Source organism: Ictalurus furcatus, chromosome 15 (assembly GCF_023375685.1).
Source record: "Ictalurus furcatus strain D&B chromosome 15, Billie_1.0, whole genome shotgun sequence".
Classification (NCBI taxonomy): domain Eukaryota; kingdom Metazoa; phylum Chordata; class Actinopteri; order Siluriformes; family Ictaluridae; genus Ictalurus; species Ictalurus furcatus.
Window position 1 is genome coordinate 2,443,391 of NC_071269.1, and position 24,235 is coordinate 2,467,625.

Consider the following 24,235-nt stretch of genomic DNA (forward strand, 5'->3'; position numbering starts at 1 on the left):
CCCTAAGGGCCTTGCTCAAGGGCCCAACAGTGGCAGCTTGGCAGAGCTGGAGCTTGAATCCTAAAACAAACGATGGTTCCTCTATTCACTGTGCTCATGGCTGTGAGTCACACGCTGCTTTAGATGTTACTGGAAATGTTGCACTATTGCGAAATATTGTAGTTACACCTCTAGTTTAGTTAGAAATTTCACGGAAACAGATTCGTTCAAATAACAAATCAACCGTACTCGTAATAGTGTGCCGGATGTTTCAAAGTTCCCCTGATGAACCATGCTAAATAATAATTTTTAACAATAGTCTAGGTAGAATAACATTGTTTACTGCATAAATGGCGTAGGAATATAAAATGGTAACATGTAAAAGTCTATATAATTATAATATCCGACTACGCAATTTGGAAACACTCCAAGTCCTAAATATTCTAAAAACTGACATTACCTAACTATCTCACTAGCTAATGGCTAATAAACTAGCATACATTTTATCACTATTCATCACAACAGACACTTTCAGTATCTGCATCTTGGTTTGTCAAACTATACCATAACGTCACCATTAGTTAACTACCTAGATTTGCGGCAGCTTCTGTAGCTAAATGTTTCCAGGTATCACATAATCGTCTGTCTCATTTCGGACATGATTCAAGTTAAAAGGAATGGAGCTCATCACTAAAGCAGCTCTAGCTCTAGAACAGCCCTAGGAACATTTTTCTTTTCTGGCACTATATCAGTACACATTGTTCTACTGCTAGGAAAGTTATACAAATGTCATTATAGAAAAAACAAACCTGCTTTAAAAAAAAAAACAGCAGTTAGTTGCATTGAAATAACTTTTAGAAGTATAACCCCTCCATTGTACTATCCATCCATCCATCCATCTTCTATACCGCTTTATCCTTTTCAGGGTCACGGGGGAACCTGGAGCCAATCCAAGGGAGCATCGGGCACAAGGCAGGGTACACCCTGGACAGGGTGCCAGTCCATCACAGGGCACAATCACATACCAATCAGCCTACCATGCATGTCTTTGGACTGGGGGAGGAAACCGGAGTACCCGGAGGAAACCCCCGCAGCACGGGGAGAACACACAGGGCCACGGCGGGAATTGAACCCCCGACCCTGGAGGTGTGAGGCGAACGTGCTAACCGCTAAGCCCGTCCATTCTACTATTAAATGATTAAATAACATAAGTGGTAGTAATGCTGTTAATGATAACGGCAGGGATAATCACGGATTGCTCTGAGGCACCTCATTTCAATCAAGTGTCATTTATCGGGGCTTTTGCTTTGGATTCTGGGCTCCTGAGCCACCGAAGGTATTATCACTGGCACCGTGCACTATACGAGATTCATTTCTTAATCAGTGCACTGCAGATATTAATATAAATGGGTCATTTCAGCATTGGAGGACATTTTTTTTTTTGAGTTTAAAAATGTGTTAAAAAATATATTAATTAATCAGTTAATAATAAATAAATGTTTGATTTGGTTGCTCCTTCAGTTGCATTGAATAAGAGACATATTAAATGGACCAACTCAGCATGCTGTTGTATTAAAATAAATTAGATTTTTTTTTTCTACCTTTTCTTGCATTCATATATCAACCCTGTTATAGACATATGGCTATATGAAGGGAATATCTTGCAATGAATTAGTAGCATTAAAAAAAAAGTATTATTATTATTTGTCCCTGATTAAATAACAAGTGATTGGGCAAAAAAAATATTATTGATCAAAAGCTATTTTCCATATAGTTATTGACTTAATATAAAAAAAGCACACATCTTGGCCTCTTAATCTTTAGAGAAAATGGCATCAAATCTATTAGGATTTTAAAAAGAAATATGTTTACAGTTTGTTTAATATTCCTCTTCAATTTTTAATACCCAAGTATTTTTTTTATATTGGCAAAATAGATTATTTTCCTGAATATTTGTAAATAAGAGGGTTGACATTGTTGGGATATACAGTATATGGCATTAAATGAAGGAGTCTTTTCATTTTCCTTTTAGTTTATTCTGATGTGATATTGTAGCGTTTTAAATCATTTAGAAACGTATCTCAGTTTAAAAGGTTCTGACTAACAATATGACACTTTTTTTTTTGTTGTTTTTTTTTTTTGCAATCAAAACATTTATGGTGCTATCAACGTAGACAACCGAGAAATTCTAAAGAAGGACAAAATGGAAATATTTCAAAGACTAAGCCAATGTAATTTTTTTTTTTACATCATTTTGTACAACATTAATGCTTGAAATGTAGCATTTTTAAATGTAACGTTTTATAAACGTTTTTTTTTTTTTAAAAAAACGTGATGAATGGATTAAAAACTATCCATTTCAGATGATTTAATCATTCAAAAAGACATTAATTTGACAAGTGCAACATTATAACACAATGGATGAACTATATTTCAGGTAACTCTTCTTCACGTGTTTTTTTTCTTCTTCTTCTTCTTCCGAAATATTGATTTTTACTTTTGTAGCTCCGATTCTATGTCTCGGTCAGCTTCCACGTGGCGTGCAGTAACCTTGGTGGTGGAATTAACCGAACCTTATCTTGTCTTCTCTTAATGGCCAGAAGAAGCGGTTTGCTCGTATACAGTGCAAACATTTCACTTGTGCGTAGCCTTCTTCTGTAGCCATAATCATCCCAGGGTACAGATCTTCCTCATATTTTACAATGCACCGTTGTCCGTGTACGTCTCAGCTACCAGATTTAATTTCAGATGGAAAGGAAGATGCGTTTATTTCCTTGAAAGTGAATTCCCGTGTGTTGTGATAACTGTCCTGGAGTACCTTTGCAATGGCACACATCACAATATATCAGCTTCAGCTGTGCTGGGTGTGTTGTTACGACTTGATGAAGGTGCATTGGAATTGCACGGAAGAGATGGAACGTTGTCCGGCATGTTTTCAGTGGCCTCGTTAATCGCCTCACTCGTCACGTAGAACCGCTTCACAGAGGTGTTATACGTATGAAGAGTTCCATTTCATTAGGTGTATCATTCCCAGTGCTGGGCAGTTTAACACTTTTTTCCCCCCCAGTGTGAATGTTGAGATCGAACAAAAACAACCTGGTTTTCAGGTTCTTCTCCTACATACAGTGCACCCGTGTGTAGTGTTGCCTGCTCACGAGAGCCACCAAAGCGCACAGCTTGTATTTCTTTGAATAGTTCTCCGAGAAGTCTATGTGCGGTATGGCTTCAGCTGGCGAGAGATTGCTCTGGAGTTCTCGGTGTTAAGAGAACTGCTGGGTAACGTTGAGCGGATGCTTTTTTGAACTTTGCAAGCATGCAGTTGAACAGCTCCGGGAGTTCATCCAGTGTCGTTTTGACTTCCTTCTTTAGAGTTCTGCTGATCTTCTGTTCTTCGCTCCGTGAGCCATTGTGTCACAGAGACTCAGAGACAATACGTTTTGTTGATTGGGAAGGTTTCCAATCTGCATTCTTTGCATGCATACATACTCCATACATGCAGGTTTGATTTGCTGCGTCACATAAGAGCTCTGCAGGAAGGTTTTCCAGGTTTGGTGGTGGTTATGAGATGCATCTAGGAAAGCTTCTCCGTCACAAAACCTGCATTTCCCATGCAGCTTTCATATCTCCGTCCGAGATTGTCGGACGCATGACCCAGAATGGACGGAGACACGAAAGCAGAGTGTAAGAAATAGATACTCGTGCATTTTCGGCCAAAAAAGCTTCCTCTCTAGCTTCCTCTGTGCATATGCTTGCAGCTTTTACCTTTGAATTATTTTTCTGCTTACGAGCTTTCGAATTCTCTCTTTCTTTTTTTTTTTTTAGTTTGTTTGTACATCTTTTCTTTCTGAAATCAATGCTAAAAAAAAAAAAAGTGGTAAAAGAGCCCTCTGTTCACAAGAGGATTTTTTCAGGGTTTTCGTACGTGCTTGTCCTTTGTCCTCGGAGAACCTGTTTTATGAAGCGTTCGTCTGAATCGTTTTGGGGGTATTTTTCTGTACTTTTCCTTCTCTCTTCTTTCTTTTCTGAGGGCCTTTTCGAGTTTGTTTTTTTTTTATTTGTGAGTGTAGCACCTCCATCTCCATCCCCCCCCCCCCCCCCCCATTCTTTTTACCTGCAACATATACATTAATTGTTTTAGAACTATCAAAAAGGTCTTCTCGTTAACCTAAACAATAAAAGAAAGGTTTTTCAGAACACAGGTGAGATCTGTGGGAATCTGAATTTCAAATTTAGGCACCCCTTTACTTTCACACTATCCGTTTCTGAGTCTGGTTCCTCTCAAGGTTTCTTCCTCGTATCATCTTAGGGAGTTTTTTCCTCGCCACCGTCTCCACCGGCTCGCTCAATAGGGATAAATCCACACGCTTAAAATCTCTATCCTGTGTTTATATGTTTCTGTAAAGCTGCTCTGAGACAATGTGCATTGTTAAAAGCGCTACACAAATACAACTGGATTGGATTGAACTGTTAATGTTCAAGTGTGTGTGTCCAATAGGAGCTTTTTTTTCCTCTTGTTAGCTGGTGGCAGGTGTGGAGATGAAAAATACAGGGGTTAGATTAGTGGTCTGCAACAGTATTTCCCAGTCCTGTAGTCCTCAGGCAATTCCTGCTCTGCAAAATGTTGTATTTTCCCTGATCGAACACATCTCATTCAGCTTAAGCAGGGATTATTAGACACGTACACTGGAGCAGGAGAAGTTGTGTTGTTAGGATCACAGCTCCTAGGACTTCATGTTCTACATGACGGTTTTTATACCTAGGATCATGAGATATAGCACATGTTGGGAATCTCACTGATGAGCAGAAGAAGGGGAAAAAAATGAGAATGGCATCACCTAATACGTTCTTAAAGGCACACACTGCACTACTCAGATTCTGACCTTGAATGCCCCGGCTGAACCCGCGTTAAATGGGTTCTCTCTGTTGCAGCTGAAGTAGACGTGGCTGCTGTAGCTGCCTTCGTACGACACTCCTGCGTTTCAGTCTCTGCTCTCTAACACTCAGTTCAAAAATGCTCCTCTTTTTCCCTTTCAAACTGTCCTACAGCCAATTCTTTCTCTCTTTTTCTTTTTTTTTGCAGTGCCAGCGATGGCTACAATGCATCAGTGTCAACCCTGTTACAAAAGAAAGCACGAACAGGGTTGACACTTAGCATGCTAAATCTGCAATCGCTAGCAATGTGGTGAAGCACATGGTGAGGCAGCATATGTACTTCACAAAGATTTTAATGACATTTTCTTATATATTTTCATTTTTACAACTATTTATTGTTGTCTGCAGGATTTACATGCAACAGCGGTTGACAGGTTCTGTTTGTCCCCGTGTGTCAAATGTACAAGACCATGTTTAAACATGACTGAAAAAGAGCTAACTTACCGTTCTTTGCATGCTATGCTTCTTCGTAATGAAATGAAGTCACGTCTTTAAAGTCATGTGACTTAAATCAACAGATTACCACTGACTGCAGTTTTTTTCTCCCCCCCCCCACACATTATAACAGGAACATGAAGTTCAGGATGAAATATTTTTTGTCTCTATTTACACATTAAAATATGGTTTTAAATCATTTATGTGTAAAATGAAAACGTACGATTTTAGTAGCGTTGTCACTTTTTAAACATTAGTTCATTTTAAAATAAAACTGTTAGTTGATGTTTATTGACTAAGCACAGGGCCAGGCCATTTTACGGTGTTTGCAACTTTTGAAAGGAGATATATATATATATATATATATATATATATATATATATATATATATATATATCTCCATCCATCCTCTACCACGCATCCTTTTCAGGGTCGTGGGGAAACCTGGAGTCTATCCCAGGGAGCATCGGGCACGAGGCGGGGTACACCCTGGACAGGGTGCCAATCCATCACAGGGCACAATCACATACACACTCACACACCCATTCATACACTACGGACACTTTGGACACGCCAATCAGCCTACCATTCATGTCTTTGGACTGGGGGAGGAAACCGGAGTACCCGGAGGAAACCCCTGCAGCACGGGGAGAACATGCAAACTCCGCACACACAGGGCCACGGTGGGAATCGAACCCCCGACCCTGGACGTGTGAGGCGAACGTGCTAACCGCTAACCACCATGCGCCCAGGAGATATATATACATATATACAAAGAAGACAAAGGATATGCAGAAATTGATTATGCATCTGGCTTTGTGTATTATTTGTGTAAATGATGTATTGTCAAAGGGACACAGATTGTCCTCAAATTCTGAAATGACCCAAATGCATTACCTTGCATTGTGGCCTCTCAAATGGCTTTTCATTTAATGAAGGAACACATTTTAACCCCTTCAAAACGCACCATATAGAAACGCCAATAAGCCTCTTATGTGCTGATACAATTACAGTAATCCTGTGAGTTAGGTTAATAAATTGTTCCTTATGCTCACGTAATTTTCCATAGTACTACGTATGGTAAGTAATTGCAGCGGGACATATGTTTTAGGGGATGAAAACCCCTGCTCTACATTTTAAACCCTGCTCTACATTTATTCACTGATGACAACGACCAGATTCCCAGCTTGTCCTATATCTCTACTACTTTGCTCCGGTGCCATCGTTTAAACCATTGTAGGATCTCAGAGTGACACCTGGTATCGAATATTTGCACACATCATCCAGAGAGCTATGAATCAGCAGGGCATGACAGAGTTTCTAGCAGGTTCTAGATGATGATGATGATGGGATCCTTAATTTATTATTAAAGTACTACAATTACAATACTGTGGCGTAACAAAGTGCCAAAACAGAGCGATATGAAGTGCAGTAATGCAGTAATGTCGATTGGCTAATTTCTTCTTCTTTCTAACGGGCTCGCGCTGAGATATTCTTCCAAATCCTCCATTTCAGGATTTCTGGAAGAGGGAGACGTTTTCTGGGTATGTGCACAAAGATAAGTAAAGTATCTAGTATCCATCTATCCGTTTTCTACACTGCTTATCCTACACAGGGTCGCGGGGGAACTTGGAGCCTATCCCAGGGAACAAACCAGGGAACACCCTGGACGGGGTGCCAATACATCGCAGGGCACAAGCGCACACACACACACACACACACTAGGGACAATTTGGAAATGCCAGTCATCCTACACCGCATGTGTTTGGACTGGCGGAGGAAACCGGAGTACACGGAGGAAACCCCTGAAGCACGAGGAGAATGGGGAGCTCCGCACGCACAGAGCGGAGGCGGGATTTCAGCCCCCATAACCGGACTTTAACTCACCTTAGTAAGCAAAAATGCCTATTTAAGCCAGTGTGTTGTTTAATGAACATGGCAATTCTCTACAAGCATCCACTCCAACCATAGCACATAGAGATGAGAAAGATTAGCTAGGCAGCTTGGAAAATATTTTACCCTGCATCTTTTAGCCATTTTCTCTCATTTCGTTCAGCTACCATTTGTATGAGAAGCCTGATGATGCCAGCTGTTACTCAGCAGCCCTCACAGTTAGTTAGCGTGCAGAGATGCCATCCTACGCTGTCTCAGCTGATGGCAAACAGCTGTTCCCTTTGTGATCTGCTGCATATGGCCACATGGGCTATTGTAAACACACGTTCGTTCTCTATTCCTGGGCCTCTCGCTGTCTAAATTCCAAAAGCCACCTAAATCCAATCATTCAGGCTTTTTAAAAGCAGTGTCGGTTAAAGCAGACACAGAAAGACTAGCATGTGTTTAAGCTCTCTAATACAAGCCTTTACTGCTAACCCTCTAGATAACCGTGTCACCATAGGGACATGGTGTTCAGGGGTTTACAGCACGGATTGTTTAGGCAGACAATGGAGTTTACCTGATTTGAATCCTGTGCTCGTGCAGAGTGCTGGGATTAGCAGTGTTTAATAAATTAAAGTGCGTTCATAATCTGGATTTTCAAAAGTGCCCTTTTTGTGTTAATCAGATGTTTTGTTTTGTTTTTTTTTTTACCAGATGCTTTCTGACATCTGTCATAGTGACGCATTAACCCACAAATACCACTAGGGGCGTAGAGCTTTTTGGGCTGGAGGTTTAGGATGAGTCTACCTACGTTGGTACGCAAAATGACACTTAGAACGGTTCTAATGCTCTACAGTGTCTTGCTAGCTTCACTACACACTAGGGAATGGTTTCATATGTTGCTTTCAGACACAGAGTACAGTCATATGATGGCGTTCCGGGTAAAGTAGCAGCGAAAATCAGTTTAGAAGCGGGATATGAAACACTGAAAGCAGCATTGGCAGTATTGAAGCGTTATATAAAAAATAAATAAATAAAGAAATAAAAATTTGAATGATAAAATCCTTTTGAATTCTTAATGAAGAGAATTGAATTTACAGTTTTGAAATATATCCGTTTGAAAACCAAACATCCGCATGCATTTATTTATTTATTTATTTATTTATTTAATTATTTATTTATCTTAAATGAACCTCCTGAAATTCAGATTCGTCCCCTTCCCACTCAAGAAGCAGCATGGCAGAAAATATACGGCGGTATAAATGTATAGAATATAATATACACATCATTAAAAGAAAGAAATAATATAAAATACAATATTTATTATTACTGTTGATGTTATTTTATTTATTTTTTTATCTATCATTATTTTTTTTTTAAAAATTCTGTGTACTGCTTATTTTGTGTACAGCGCTTTGAGAAGCTGCTTTTAAAGGCGATAAAATAAAATAAAGTTTATTAATAATAATAATAATAATAATAATAATAATATAAATAGGTTTGATAGTCAAAATTAACATGCTTAAACATACTTGCTCTCCAAGTACAAACATAACACAACACACACACACACACTGCTAATCCTACCAGAGTTCATAATTACTTTTGAGGTCAAGAAGAAAGCTGCATTTTCATAATTAAAATCCAGCATAGTATTTATGAAGCATAATAAAATGGTACCCAAATGCAGGATTACATCTGTATGTCATGCAGGGCCAGATGTGTGCATGAGGGAGTGGAGAAGGGATTAAGGGGTAAAAAAAAAAAATAATAATAATAAAAAATCCTGCAGGCCAAAATGCCACCTTTTTTTCCCCCATTAGACTTCTGGCCTTGTGTGGAGTCAACATGCTGTAATCCACCGATTAGCTGATATAATCCCCTGTAAATACACCTTGACCCGCTTACAGTACAGACTATAAATCAGTGCCATGCAAGAAAGCAGCTGACTTTTCACTCGGTGTCACTTACTGGCAGGTCTTCAGGTGCAGTTGTAAATAAGTTACAGATACACTCACAGGAAACACAATAATACAAAACACTGAGAACGTTCATAGACTCATTCTTGGTTTGGTATTTCATTAACCCTTTCGGCAAAAACATGAACTGTTCTTCATGCCAAGACTTACCAATAAAGTCCCAAAGTGACCATATGAGTATTTGCTATAGAAGATATCTTTCCATCCCCGCCTTGTGCCCGATGCTCCCTGGGATAGGCTCCAGGTTTCTCCGTGACCCTGAAAAGGATAAAGCGGTATAGAAGATGGATGGATGGATGGATGGATATCTTTCCATGCTCACCTGCAGGCCTGTGAACGTGTACCGCTAGTGTGTCCGAGTGCTCCTCCATGACTTCTCCTCAATGGGATTTTCTAGAGTTTGGGGTACTCTATCCCGAACTCTGACTCGAGTCCAATTATGAACAAACTCGGACTTGTTACACACTCGGGTAAATTTGTACTGGAACTCGACATGGACTCGGAAATTTTATACTTTATATTATATTGGATCTGTGCATTAGGTCTTAAAGTGACCGCAGTCTAATAATCCTGCTGCTGTCTGTGTCAGTCTTGAAGTTCAAGTACAATGTGAAATGTAATAAATATCATAAACCCTGCTGAGAGGGGTGATTTTATTCATTTTAGGAATTAAAATGAAAAAAAAAAAAGTTAGAAGAACAGAGCTGTGTTCAGAAATGAGTTTGTTGTGATTCACAGACAGATTAAAAGCAGTAATAAAGCATGAAGCTGGGCCCTTCTGGACTTGGTCTCGACTCGAACTCAACAAAGGTAGACTCGGACCCGAGTCTTCAGCAATAAAGAGTAGGAGAACTGCATGCCTTGGCACTAAGCTAGTCGAGCACGTGTTGGTGGCCATCGCTTGAAGCGTGTGTGATTTCGGAGTGTGCGTTTCTGCTCAAAGCCTCTCTCAATCTCGTTCACCAGTCTTCCCAACATTCAATGAAAGTGAACCTATAGAGCAGTGGTCACCAGCCCTGTCCATGGAGATCTACCTTCCTGAAGACTTTCTCTAACCATAGTCGTGCCCACCTGACCATCTAATCACTGCCTTAAAAAGATCTTAATCAACTGAAATAGGGGTAAGAGATTTGAGATGAAACCTGTACGAAGGAAGGTCTCAAGGAAGAGGGTTGGTGACCACTGATGGAGAATTCCTCTGCAACCTTTGGCACTACATGTTCCAGACCAGCTGTTTGTCCATCATGGAGGAGAGAGACAGAAAGGTTACCCGCCTAAACATGGCCTAGCCCACTACGATGGACATCATTACATGTCCTGCAGGCAGTCGGACACTTTAGTTACCGTGACATGCCACTCGACGAGTATTGTTTTCTCCTCGTTATTGGTATTCCATAGAGGCAGACTGCTCCAGGAAGTCTGCGCAGCTGCTAACTAAACACCGGATAACCCCAAGGGTTTCCTGTCACTCTGAATCAGTGGGGACTAGGTGAGCGGCGCCTGTATGACGACGATATTTAGAGGAAACACGGTCATATGGCATTCAGGCGATATTCACTGCCCCTGGTGTTATTGGGAGTTGTCCCGCTGGGGTACTCCATTTTCCTCTGTTTGGGCTGGTCAGGTGTTTATTGATTGATTGATTGATTGATTGATTGATTGATTGATTGCGTTCCGTTCGCTGTCACACTCACCATGTAGAAGGTAGATTGGTTATCAACACATGAGGAGGTCAGACAAACCACGGGAGCAGGTGATCATCCAAATATGGGCATTTCTACACGTTTCCCATTCTAAACGTTTAGAACGGAGTGGAGTGTTAAGATATTTGGGATGTTGCTATAGGCTTCAGAGAGACCACAGGCCATCTTTTGAACGTGTTCCTTAAAGGGGGGGGGGGGGATATTCTTTAATTATTGCAGGAAATGGGATTCCTTCTCAGCACTGACAATGACATCGTGGAAGTCGATCAGTTGCTGGTGCCCCTGAGATTTTTTTCCATTTTAAACATGCATAACGTCACATAAATAAATAAATAAATAAATAAATCAATCAACTAAAGCTGAAAATAAGATCAGATGCCTTTTTATTACACACAGGACCATTTCCCCAACACTGGGAACAAGGTTATTTTGGTTCTCAGCAGATTAACCTCTTAATTAAACAAATGACAATTTAACAAATTAAACCTGAAAAACAACAACAACAACAAAAATAGTCATGAAATAAACAGTACATTTACAAACCATGTTTCATATATAAAAACAAAGCAAGCTTAATAAATATTATGAACAAAAAAAAACAACAACAACTAAGTAGTAAACAATTAATGCACAATATTAATTTTTGGGCAAATTTACAAATAGTACATTTATAAGGATTTGGTTTAGTAAAAGGATTGTAGGCCATTTGTTCATTATTTCCATAAATAACCCTAATGTTAACGCGAGGCTTGCAGAAACCAGGCAATTCAGTCTAAACCCAAATACTGTTATTATACGTTCAGTGTCTTGAATTAGCTCCAAAAATTCCAAAAGTGGTTCCTAATAAGTGCTGATCTGCGATCAGGCGAGTCTCCATTAGATCCAAAACGAGTGGGAGATGTATGTCGAGAACATTGCAGTGTTACAGAGCTTGAGAGTAAAGCTTTTCTGGGGACCTTTCTCCCAGTTAGTTCAAAACGTAAAACCTGACCACGCCCTTCAGTCTTAAAGCAAAAAAAACCTCATGACATTAAGCTTAATAAAGAATAAAGAAATTCGCTCGTCACTTTCTATGCGTTGCGTATGGAATCCTGACGATCGCTAGTTTCGGTTCCGCTCATATTGTTGATACTAAAGAGAAAGAAGCTACTCTCGCGTATTAACTTGGCAGAGATAATGAGACCGTATTGATTATAACGTACACACACACACGACACACTGAATAAGCAATCACTGCTGCTTTACTGTTAATACTGGTCCACGTGTTTTAGTTATTTACCGTGCCATCTTCAAATAGTTATTTATGGTTTCAGTGTGTATTTAAGGTCATAATTTACATAAACACACACACACACACACTCACCCTTGATGGCATTACATGTTCACAGTCAACCTCACACACTCGCATTAACATTCACAAACACACACAAAAAGAAACACTGAATGTGTGAACAGATTTCTCAAATGTTTGGTTTTGCTTTTTCGTCAGAGAGACAAACCTCTTTCCGTATGGCTTTCTCTTTTCCCAACACATATCTGGCAGCTGGAGGAACACTTGCTGCCATAGTAAGCATTATAAGCACTGAGAGAACCATGTAACCAGGAAAGTCATCAGGACAGTCTGAAATGGAGGGGGTGAGGGCACAAATCAGAGGTATTTATTTTAGAATATAGTAGAACAATGCGTCAAGATTGAACAAAAACACTGTGATTGAGAAATAAGTGTGCCTTTGAACTCTTTTGAAACGCCTCACATGAACAGTGAAGTTACATTTCTGGAAATCCAGGGTGCCATTATTTAACCACATGCTCTGATTTAACTTGGTCAGCTTCCTCTCCGTCCTTTCCTCCTCTACTGATCGGGTCCAAGTGCACAAGTGGACCAAACCAGGGCTGGAACTTTTCCCAGATTCTGCATCTTGCTCAAGATCTTTTTTTTTTCTCCTAAAGCTTAGCTCCTCCCCTTATTAAAGCTACGTGAATTATTTAAAAGTGCAAAAAGCTCATGAGTTCTGCTCATTGGTTAGAGTGCATTCATGTGGCAAGCAAGTCAGTCCTATCAGGCTGAAAGTGGTGCTGCTGGCGGAGTGACGAAGTGGTCGATTCTACACTTCCCTACAGGGAGAGGAGAAAGAGGACGTCAGTAAAACATCAGATAAAAAGAACACCATTTCACATCATTCTGCTTATCATGAGAGAGAGAGTACTACTACTAATAATCCTCCTCTAACTATTACTACTACTACTACTAATAATAATCCTCCTCTAACTATTACTACTACTACTAATAATAATAATCCTCCTCTAACTATTACTACTACTACTACTAATACTACTACTAATACTCCTCCTCTAACTATTAGTACTACTAATATAGTACTAATACTCTTCCTATAACTATTAGTAGTACTACTAATACACCTCCTATAACTATTAGTACTACTAATACTCCTCATCTTACTATTAGTACTACTAACTCTCCTCCTCCTCCTATAACTATTAGTACTACTACTACCAATACTCCTCCTATAACTATTAGTAGTACTACCAATACTCTTCCTATAACTATTAGTACTACTACTACTACTACCACCAATACTCCTCCTATAACTATTAGTAGTACTACCAATACTCCTCCTATAACTATTAGTACTACTACTACTACTACCACCAATACTCCTCCTATAACTATTAGTACTACTACTACCACCAATACTCCTCCTATAACTATTAGTAGTACTACCAATACTCCTCCTATAACTATTAGTACTACTACTACTACTACCACCAATACTCCTCCTATAACTATTAGTAGTACTACCAATACTCCTCCTATAACTATTAGTACTACTACTACTACTACCACCAATACTCCTCCTATAACTATTAGTAGTACTACCAATACTCCTCCTATAACTATTAGTACTACTACTACCACCAATACTCCTCCTATAACTATTAGTACTACTACTACCACCAATACTCCTCCTATAACTATTAGTACTACTACTACCACCAATACTCCTCCTATAACTATTAGTAGTACTACCAATACTCCTCCTATAACTATTAGTACTACTACTACTACTACTACTAATACTCCTCCTATAACTATTAGTAGTACTACTAATACTCCTCCTCCTCTTACTATTAGTACTACTACTACTAATACTCCTCCTCCTATTAGTACTACTACTAATACTCCTCCTCCTCTTACTATTAGTACTACTAATACTCCTCCTCCTCCTGCTACTACTATTGCTATTAGTACTACTACTACTACTACTACTAATACTCCTCCTATAACTATTAGTAGTACTACTAATACTCCTCCTCCTCTTACTATTAGTACTACTACTACTAATACTCCTCCTCCTATTAGTACTACTACTAATACTCCTCCTCCTCTTACTATTAGTACTACTAATACTCCTCCTCCTCCTGCTACTACTATTGCTATTAGTACTACTACTACTACTACTACTACTAATACTCCTCCTATAACTATTAGTAGTACTACTAATACTCCTCCTCCTCTTACTATTAGTACTACTACTACTAATACTCCTCCTCCTATTAGTACTACTACTAATACTCCTCCTCCTCTTACTATTAGTACTACTAATACTCCTCCTCCTCCTGCTACTACTATTGCTATTAGTACTACTACGACTAATACTCCTCTTCCTCCTCCTATTGCTATTAGTACTAATACTACTAATACTCCTCTTCCTGCTACTACTATTGCTATTAATGCTGCTGCTACTACGTCTTCTACTATTACTCCTCCTCCTAATATTGCTATTAGTACAACTACTTTTAACAGCACTAATACTTATAATACTACTGCTACTAAGAATATTAAGCCTCCTCCTCCTACTATTAGTAATAGTATACTACGGCTATTAGTACCACTACTATCATTACTACTACTGCTAATAATAATAATAATAATAATAATAATAATAAACTACTACAAATAATAATGCTAGTACTACTACTAATAATAATATGATCAATATGACTACTACTATTAATAGTATTGCTACTACAGCTAGTCCTATCAATAATACTAATACTACTCATATTATTAATGCTAATCCTAGTATTACTTCTACCAATAATAATAATAATAATACTATTTAATTTACACAGCACTGTTCTTCGGTTGCTTTACAATTTGATTCAGAAGTAGAAGCATACACTTGTTAAGACTGACCAACGTTACACTTTGTTAAAAGCGAAAAGCACACACGCTACTTACGAGGCTGTGAGCGTGGAGTTCAGCACCAGTGTGGTGCGTATTTTATAAAGCTGTGACAGCGTGAGCTTCTTGTGCTGTTGTGATATCTTCCCACTGCCCGTCTCATCCTCTGAAGCACCACAATGCCCTTCCTGAGATCCAGGGGGTGCGATTTCTCCGTCTGAGCCGCTGTGGTCCATTTTCCCTTTCTTTTTGTCCCTTCTGTAGTTGCGCCGCCTCAGCGTGTTCCTGAGCACATAGGACGGCAGGCTGTGCGCCAGTCGCTCGCTCTGTGTTCTCTCCGTTTCCCTCTGCTGAGATATTTCTGTGTCAGCAAGGTTCAGTTCGGTCAAGCTCTTGCTGTGTGCCAGCCCATCTGCCCACTCCAGACCCAGCTGGTAAGGGGCGTTCGAGCCCTGCGCAACGTCTTCGCCCGCGCCCTGCGTGTCCTCTCCGTTGACACGCTGCAGCAGATTGTCCTCTGAATGACACTTATTTACAGTCTTCTGGAGACAGTGTGTGCGAGACTGCACCGGTGGACGCCGCCTGGGTTTCAGATGGGATGCTACTGAAATTCGAGAGCCCGAGGAGCTCTTGTCATCGGACTCTTCCTCTTCTTCTCCCGCTTTCTCCTCGTCCTCCGCCGCTACCTCCACCACTACCTCTTCCGCTACCTCTTCCGCTACCTCCGCCACTACCTCCGCCACTACCTCCACACCGTCTCCCTCGGCCTCCTCCTCTGTGCTCTCCTGCTCGCTGGTGGACGTCCGAGTTTGCAGATCCAGCAGCAACTCGGGGGAAAGTGTGCCGTAGGCACTGTCCATGGACAGACTGCGATACTCTGGGTCAAGTACTGGACCCTCCGGGGCATGCTGGGAAGGCTGGGGCTCGGCGCTGCTGGGGAGGGAAGACGGTACCGTGTCGGAATCGGTTTGCAGGTCCGAGCACGCGCCGGAATCCTCGGTTTCCATCACAGACAGCGTCTCTGTGGAGCCGTCCGAGTCCCTGAGGTGGAAAAAGGGAATTCGTAAATTTTAGGCACTTCATTCGATTCAAGGGTACACGAGTTCAAACGAAGACAGAAGCAGATTTTAGAGCCGTTTGTGAAATCGTCCGACGAAAATTCAGGTATGCAGGGAGGACAAATCCCGTTATTCCTCTATTCTCATACGGTACAAATTTCCATTAAACCTGGTTTACTGTTGATCACGATTCAACCCACATACACCACCGGTCAAAAGTTTAGACACACTCATTTCTTGAGGAATTTCCCTGAGATGTTTTTAAACAGTATTAAAGGAGTTCACACCTACGCCGGACTCTTATTGGCTGCCTGTCGGAATATTTTGCTCCAAAAGTCATCCATTTAAAAAAAATACTTTTTGTAAATAAAATGTTAGTTTTCTAATGAAAGAAATGAATATTTTGATTTCAAACATTTAAATCATACACCTTCAGATCAAAAGGGTTTTAATATCATGAAAAACATTTCAGTCGGGTGTCTCCAAAATTTTGACCAGTAGTATATCTATTAGGCTACAAAGGGGGGGGGGGCAAACATTTTTAAACTGATGGTTAAAAGTGTACCCTGTGTTAAGTTGTCCTTTATTTCCAAGGCGTGGAGAGCTGGAAGTGGAGTTACTGCTCTGCTCGCCTCCATCCTCGTCCTCTTCTTTCACTAAACTTGTTTTTTCCCCAGCCTGGTGCCGTCGAGCCTCCTCGACACGCAGCCGCTGCAGCTGGGTCTGGGGAGGTAAAAATAAATAAATAAATAAATAAAAAATAAACAAACAAATAAATAAATAAAGACACAGCCAGAGGACGTTCAGGATGGAAAGACACGCTGTAAGCACAAACCTTCACAGTGCTGATTGTGTCGATCCAGCTTCGCCCCTGGGAGGCGCTGTTGGCCTGGAACGAGTAGGCAGCCACAGCACTTTTGAACTCGTTGAGGTAGATGAGAACAAAAGAACCTACGGGAAGAATGACAGACGTAAGGAGAACGTTAAACAGGTTAGACAATTATTATAGATACATTCTTAACAATAACACCTGTGCTCATTTATGCGATTTTCCAGTCGGCCAATCACGTAGCAGCACAACACACGCAATACAGGTCAAGTACTTCAGTTAATGTTCACATCAAACATCCAAATGGGAGTGTGTGTGTGTGTGTGTGTGTGTGTGTGTGTGTGTGTGTGTGTGTGTGTGTCTCTTATTTCTCATCTCTCGCTGGTTGCTAGGTGGGATGATGTGAGTATTTCAGAAACTGCCGATCTCGTGGGATTTTTAATGTTTTAATTAACAGTCTCTAGACAATCTTCAACCGTCCAGTCCAGTGAGTTCAAGCACAAGTTTGCAAGCATGTACGTGCATGTGTGTATGTGTGTGTGTATTAACCTGGGTCTTTGAGCTCCTTGCACACAACATTATGAAGAAGGAGGGGCTGCCGGATCACTTTGACCTTCTCTAAACGCTTCACGGGCTTCGTGATGAGCAGGAGGTCGGTGAACAAAATGCAGTAGACTTCCATCTGAAGAGCAGACGCGCATTAGCAAGGTCAGCATGCGTTCCTTCATTAGGCTGTCGTAAGGTGAAGAGGTATCATTCAAAGGCTATACAAAACTAAACACTGCAGCCGCTCACCCTGCTGTCTTTGCCTTCTTTCATACGTAGCGCCCCCTCGAGGTGGAGCTGTCTGGTCTCCTCCGACGACACGTCCATCATAGGAGCCGTCAGGTCGATGCGGTTAAACGCTTTCAGGATCTGAGCACGGAAGAATAATAACAATTCACCTCTGTGTCGAACATATTAGATTAAATTTAAGTATTTGTTTAAAAAAAAAGGCTATTATTTATATTATATAAAGGCTTATTTCCAAGCATGCAAGATGTTTATGTGTACTTATTCACATAATTACTAATAATATATGATATCTTCAAATATTGATGAAATATATTCTTTTTTTTTTAGGAAGGTGGTCTCACCCTCTCCACCTCCTCGCTGCCTCCCTCCACCGCCTCGTAGCTCTCTACCCGAGCCGAGATGGCCGTCAGCTTCTGCTGCTCCTGCCTCCGCAGCATCTGAGAGTCCACGCTGTTGATGAAGTGCTCCACGCTCGCCACCTGAGCAGCAAACACGCAAACGTTCATTCGTGAGACCGAGCACATCTTCCTAGTGAATAACAGTCCAACGTATTCTTCTGCCAAAAATTTAAACCAAATAAATACACGAATTATTATAGGATGTGGTGTATGACGATCCCTCACCATGCTCAGGAGAGAGTCTTTCGCTGCAGGTTCGTCGGTTTTTTTCAGGATGGTTTTGAGTAGCAGGGGGTATTTGGTGAGTCTCTGGTGTGGTTTCGCCAGCATGTCGGCCAGCTTCAACCGATTGCACTGCTTGTTCCCCTCGGCCCACTGCACGCAATTAAGCAGAACAGAAAATTATAGCAAGGGTTGAAACAAAAAAAAAAAAAAGAAGAAAAAAATCTAGAAGGAAGATCTAGACATGACAGTGAATCTGGATTCCATCCATTCACCGATCCATTTTCTGTACCGTTTATCCTAACACAGGGGTCACGAGGTCGCCTGAAGCCTATCCCAGGGTACTCGGATGACGAGGCGGGGGACACCCGCGTACACACACACACACACACACACACACGTTCACACGCTAAGGACAATTTGGACATGCCAATCAGCCTACACTGCACATCTTTGGACTAGGGGAGGAAACCGGAGTACCCTGAAGAAACCCCCAAAGCACAGGGAGGGAGGCGGGAATCCAACCCACAACCCCGGAGGTGCGACGCAAACGTGCTAACCGCTAATGCTAAGCGGCGTCTGGATTATGTTCGTAAAATAAATTGAGGTCAGTGGAATTTACTGTACAGTTAAAGGGATCCCTGGCTGCTGCTGCAGCAAAAAAAAAATAATAATAATAAGTGAAAGAAGCCTTGACGTAGAAGGCGTAACTGTCCTAAGTCGCGCAGATATGCAAAGCAGTGCGATTTAGTCACATGCAAGAACTCACTGTGATGTAGATCCTGAAGAGCTCGTTGTCTCTCAGCTGAGTGCGCATGTACTCCAAACCGCTCTCCTCCTCCATGCAGTAATGCAGGTACGGCTGGAACCTGGACGCAAACTGCACACACACCACGGTAAAACATTAACGCAATCATACTTGCAGTATACACATTACTGTAGATTTTGTGATTTAAACTAACACATACAAAAAAAAAAAAGTCCAGCTTACATGAACGTTAAATAAATGACAACATTAAATAACACCACATTGATTGTCTAACTAGTCTTACTAATTCACCCAACAAGCACAATGACTAACAACCGAACCGGACTCGATTACTACGACCATCATCATCATAATAATAATAACGTGAGGGCGCTGAAACATGATCGTACGCCGTGCCCTCTCTGAGTGTAGACTCACCGTTTGGAAGCCCTCGAACAGATCGGTCGGATCGAGCACGCTCCGGTCTTGGCGAGCTTTCCGCAGCGCCGGTAACATGACCTGACTCCACAGTGCCGTGTGTACTCGCACCAGGTCCTGGATGTTATTGAACAGCTTGGCTGGTTCCACTTCGTTCAGGAGGCCGGTATCCTGCAGGTCTAGCAGGCCGCACAGGAAAAGCTGCGCCACGGAACGGAACACAAAGCGTAACATTTCAGCACGCGGCTCAACACAAAACAACGATGCTTATTCGAATCCCGGCGCAAAAAAAAAAAAGCAACTGGGCTTGGACTGTCGAGCAATAATAAGTAAAGGTGTCTCGTGTACCACAGACAGAGCTGGGTTGGGAAAACTGAAAGCATACTGTAGAAGTAAACCTGAACCTTACATCAGTGATGACCTTCAGCTTCTTGATGTAGGTGGCTTCAGTGTGGAACAGTTCCCATATCGCCTCCTGCTGGTGGAACTGCCGTCTGCTCAGAGTCTGCAACACATCACTTCTATTAAACCCCAGAATTCCTTTCACCATAGCAAAAATTTCACAATATAACCGTAAAATACATTTTTATACTCTCTGACAGACAAATACTGACAATTTCTACTATATAGTACTGAAAACTGTGTGTGTGTGTGTGTGTGTGTGTGTGTGTGTGTGTGTTACCTCTGGGTTCTCCAGCAGCTGTTGCCAGCTGTCCTCTAGTGTCAGGTCAGGCTCCTCTTCCTCCTCTTCCCAGGAGTCATGGTGGAAGGAAAGATGTGGATGCACCTTAGGCATGCCATGGCACGTGTACATCTGCAGTCTATTGTTGAGCCGTTCCATGCGGTCCACCTCCTAGTACACACACACACACACACACACACACACACACACACGGGCGAACAGTTACAGATCAAGCAGATCAATACGTTTTCTGTTCATAGTTTAATGGTACCTTACAAATATCCTTTCATTCGGGGCCATCGTTTTTAATCCCACTTTGTTGCAACTACGCTCGTCTGAGGGCTCACGGCTAACTACGCAACTGTTCTGCTTTCAGAGGCTGAGGTACTTGCTGTAAAAAAAACGAGTTAGTGACTTTCAGACAATAGAGGGTAGAAACAAAGCCAATAATCTGGCCTAACGTGGCCCAGGCTAACCCCTGCTTTGTGTAGCCAGGTCCCGTTGGGACGTGAGGTCAGGTCTCTTTTCTGGTCACTCTGAGCGTTAGAGGGGGAAAAAAAAAACTTTGTGTTTGAAAAGAAGCCAAACGTGACAGCTGAGTGACAGCTACAGCCTCGTCCCATCACACATCTGCTACATGTCTCTCCCAGTGGGACGAGACAGAGGGTGAAAACCGTTAACCGATACCCGGGGAACCTCGTTCTTTTCATACAAGCGTCTGCTTAGTCAGCTTTCTGAGAAATTGGCACCAGTTTACACCTCACATAGTGAGGCCATCTCTCCTTTTAATTTCTCTGGTTTGTTCTCATAGCTTAGCGTTAGTGGAAATTCGGCCTCCGGGAAGCCGATTCCTGACATGCAGCCATGCGGAAAAAAGGGAAACTGGGTCCTCACCTTGTAAGAGGGGAAGAAGAAACCGCTAAAGCGGCTAGCGCTGCGGTTCTTGTGTTTATCGTAACCGGCAGAGACCATGGTCGGAAGAGAACCACCGAGCTGGACCAGGGAGTCTGGAGACGGGATGTTGGCATCACCCAGGAACTCGGTCATGTTCTTCCGCCGACGTGCTTGACTCTGACCCTGAACAAGAGAAAGAGAGAGAGAGAGAGAGAGAGAGAGAGAGAGAGAGAGTGTGTGAAGTTTTATTCCCCCTGAAGAGGTCATAGTGAGGTGATCATGAAAGTTTATATAGATGGAACGAGGGGAATTTCCACTGTTTTCATAGATGATGATACAGGAATGACTTCACTAAAGACATCAGGTGAGTTTCAGGAAAAGCTCTTCGCAAGGGGTGGTTTTGAGGAGGATGAGAAAAAGGAGGGGCTACAGAATAAAAAGATATGAAACGAGACAAGAAATGTAAGAGGGAGGAAAATTTGATGAGCTATGGCAAACATTACCAAAGTGGAATATATGGCAATGCAGGGGCGTATATTAAACAATGACATCAGCAGCAGTGGGAGATCACAGAACACCATCCCGGCTAGCCACACAATAAGCTATACGGTCATTTCCTCATGACTTCATCTTCGGGGACGAGGGTAGATTCCTTAAACAAACTAGAAATAGCCTCCCATTGTCCCGTGCTGCATTGTTCGACCTATCAGAGCGCGCGGTCACGCGTCACACACGCGGCCGGTCGTAATCTTCTTTATGACGACCGGCGAGCTGAACAAACACTCGCTGCGGTTATTGCCATCAGTGCTCTGCAAACTTCCGGGCAGCCGGCGAAAACAAAGCTAACGACCTCCAGTTCCAAAGCTTGTGGAATTCCACGGCCCTGAGCGACGTTCCGTACTAACGACTTCCAACATTCCGAGCAGGACTCTGGCATTTCTGGGCTACGGATGCAAAACAGGAAACCGGCGGACAGGAAAAACAAACGAGAATGGAACGGTGTCGTTTGACGTGTATACGTGTCGTATAGAACGCATACTCTCAAATTTCAATAGATTACGAAGCTATGATATTAGGAACCGACAACAACCTTTGCAACTATAAGAGCAACTCTGATTTGCTCAGACGGCACAACGGAAACAGTGGTATGTAAAACCACTAGGGTAAAATTTCAGCACAGAAAGTAAAAAGGTCCCCCCCCCCCCACACACACACACAGACAGTGAATCACTCTAATCATTCATTAGTATTCCGACTGTGATGAAATCTGTTGCCTCAGCCGGTCAGGATGGAAAAACAGGGCTGATGCACAATACGAAGTGCCCTGCTAAAATTCTATCCTATATTTAGAGCTCTGACACCAGGGCACCAGGGCACCGAAGGCAGACCGGTCGATAAGGTTTTGATGAGGGGATTTCTGCGGAATCTGGGCCAAGAGGACAAGGACAGGAACACAGATGGCAGGAAGTGTCACAACCCCAAGGAGAAAGAAGAGGAAGGACTGCTGGCGGCCAGCGCAACAGCTAACTCCTGCAGGCTGGAAGGGCTACGCTGCTACTAACTTATGACCGATTGCGCACAAAAACACTCAGAACCGAGGTTCGCAGAACTAGAACAGATGGAGAAGTCTAATGTAAAAGGATACATGACTAAATCATGCTTTATGGAAATCAACACGTGGTTGAAACGCTCACAAAAAAAAAAAAAACAAGAAAGATTTAGAGGTAAAAATCAAGGAAAGGACCAGTTTATTTAAAAATATATTTAATTATTTTTTAAGAATCGATGTGCAAGAGGTGGAATGAATCTACTCAATGCTTGGCAAATCTCTGTACCAAACCTGCGACATCAGCACATCTGTACACATCGACCGAGGACCTAAAGGATTCTCGGAGTGACTGAGCTATACTCACCGTGGAAGGAAGCGACATGTCAAAGGCAGTGAAGACCATCGTAATCCTTCAAATGGATTCACAGAGTTTGGCCCATAACAGAGCCAGCTGTCTCTCTCTCTCTCTCTCTCTCTCTCAACCCTCTTACGTTTACTCCTACACGTTAACTTCTACACGTGTACCGTGCCACCATAGCAGCTGCAAGAACAGAAGTTCAACTCTCAGCCAAAAACAAAGACGAAGGTCTCCCTAGCTCAAACACTGTTGCTTCTGTGTCCTTTGTTTTTTTTTAAACGAAGTTCCTCAGGGCTCATGAGCAGGATCGCCGCAGGTCTTGGTCGCCCCCCCACCAAAATCCTTCTTGCTGTCGTCCGGTAGCGAGTGAGACTGCCGTCCTGCATTACTAAGGACTCCTCCCCGAGCGTCATGGCAACAAGGGGGATCTCGTCCGATTATGTGTGAACAGGAAGAAAGAGGTGTGGCTTCTGATAGCCAGAAGGCTAATCTGCATATGCAGACACACCCACGGGACGGCTTGCTGGGTCTCAACAAAACATTCTGGCACCACAGACGTGCCAACTGTTTGTTTGGAGGCACGTCTTTGTTTGTCTAAAATTCCTCGGACAAATCACTTTCCCCAACTGGGATTCATTTCAACTTGAAGAGCACCACTGAGCTTCCTTAAGTGTCGCAGCATTTGTCGAAAAGATCTCAGTCTTAGATCCTAATAAAGTTATTACGTTCTGGATAGAACAACAAGAACGTAACACTCTTGGGCTTTTTTTTTTTCTTTTTTTCTTACACAAACAGAAAATACTTGACGCATATTTTGTGAGTTGGGAGATAACAGTATGCCTGGTAACGAGGTAATGAACTGTATACTGCTGTGGTGGATGAATGTTCTATTAAAACACTAGATGACGATTATAGCCTTATGTTAAACAGTTTATATTGGTGTATAAGAGTCCGCAGTTATTTAGTTAAAGTACGTTGACCAAGCTTTGTGGGTTCTTATAAAAAAAAAAAAAAACAAACAACAAAGAAAAACAAGCATGAAGAGCTTTTCCTAATCTCTGTGCCTTTAAGCAGAGGGAAATGACCTCTGGAGTACATGAGGGGAAAATCCCAAACTACAGCACGTGCTGCTCTGCTTGTACTTGAGATATGCA

General features: G+C 41.9%; 1 protein-coding gene and 1 long non-coding RNA gene across 5 annotated transcripts in view; one reads left to right on the forward strand and one right to left on the reverse strand.

Annotated features, from left to right (window-relative positions):
• Positions 1-11,269: 11,269 nt before the first annotated feature.
• The window catches only part of plekhg5b (pleckstrin homology domain containing, family G (with RhoGef domain) member 5b), a 75,499-nt gene continuing 62,533 nt past the window's right edge, over positions 11,270-24,235 (reverse strand). For 3 of the 4 annotated variants that reach the window (XM_053642660.1, XM_053642663.1, XM_053642664.1), the window contains 13 exons: positions 21,175-21,357; positions 20,281-20,451; positions 20,008-20,103; positions 19,599-19,799; positions 19,182-19,292; positions 18,416-18,565; positions 18,134-18,271; positions 17,793-17,912; positions 17,547-17,679; positions 17,004-17,119; positions 16,734-16,891; positions 15,168-16,151; positions 11,270-13,018 (listed from right to left, as the gene is read on the reverse strand). In XM_053642660.1, coding sequence (XP_053498635.1) covers positions 13,009-13,018; positions 15,168-16,151; positions 16,734-16,891; positions 17,004-17,119; positions 17,547-17,679; positions 17,793-17,912; positions 18,134-18,271; positions 18,416-18,565; positions 19,182-19,292; positions 19,599-19,799; positions 20,008-20,103; positions 20,281-20,451; positions 21,175-21,357 — 2,571 coding nt within the window. In that variant the 3' untranslated portion in view covers positions 11,270-13,008. Of the gene's footprint in view, positions 13,019-15,163; positions 16,152-16,733; positions 16,892-17,003; positions 17,120-17,546; positions 17,680-17,792; positions 17,913-18,133; positions 18,272-18,415; positions 18,566-19,181; positions 19,293-19,598; positions 19,800-20,007; positions 20,104-20,280; positions 20,452-21,174; positions 21,358-24,235 lie in introns of those variants that run through there. The other variant, XM_053642661.1, reaches the window with a different exon arrangement.
• Positions 16,890-17,959, forward strand: LOC128618943 (uncharacterized). Its single transcript, XR_008387846.1, has 3 exons — positions 16,890-17,159; positions 17,390-17,705; positions 17,823-17,959. It is a non-coding gene; the product is annotated as an uncharacterized LOC128618943 (long non-coding RNA).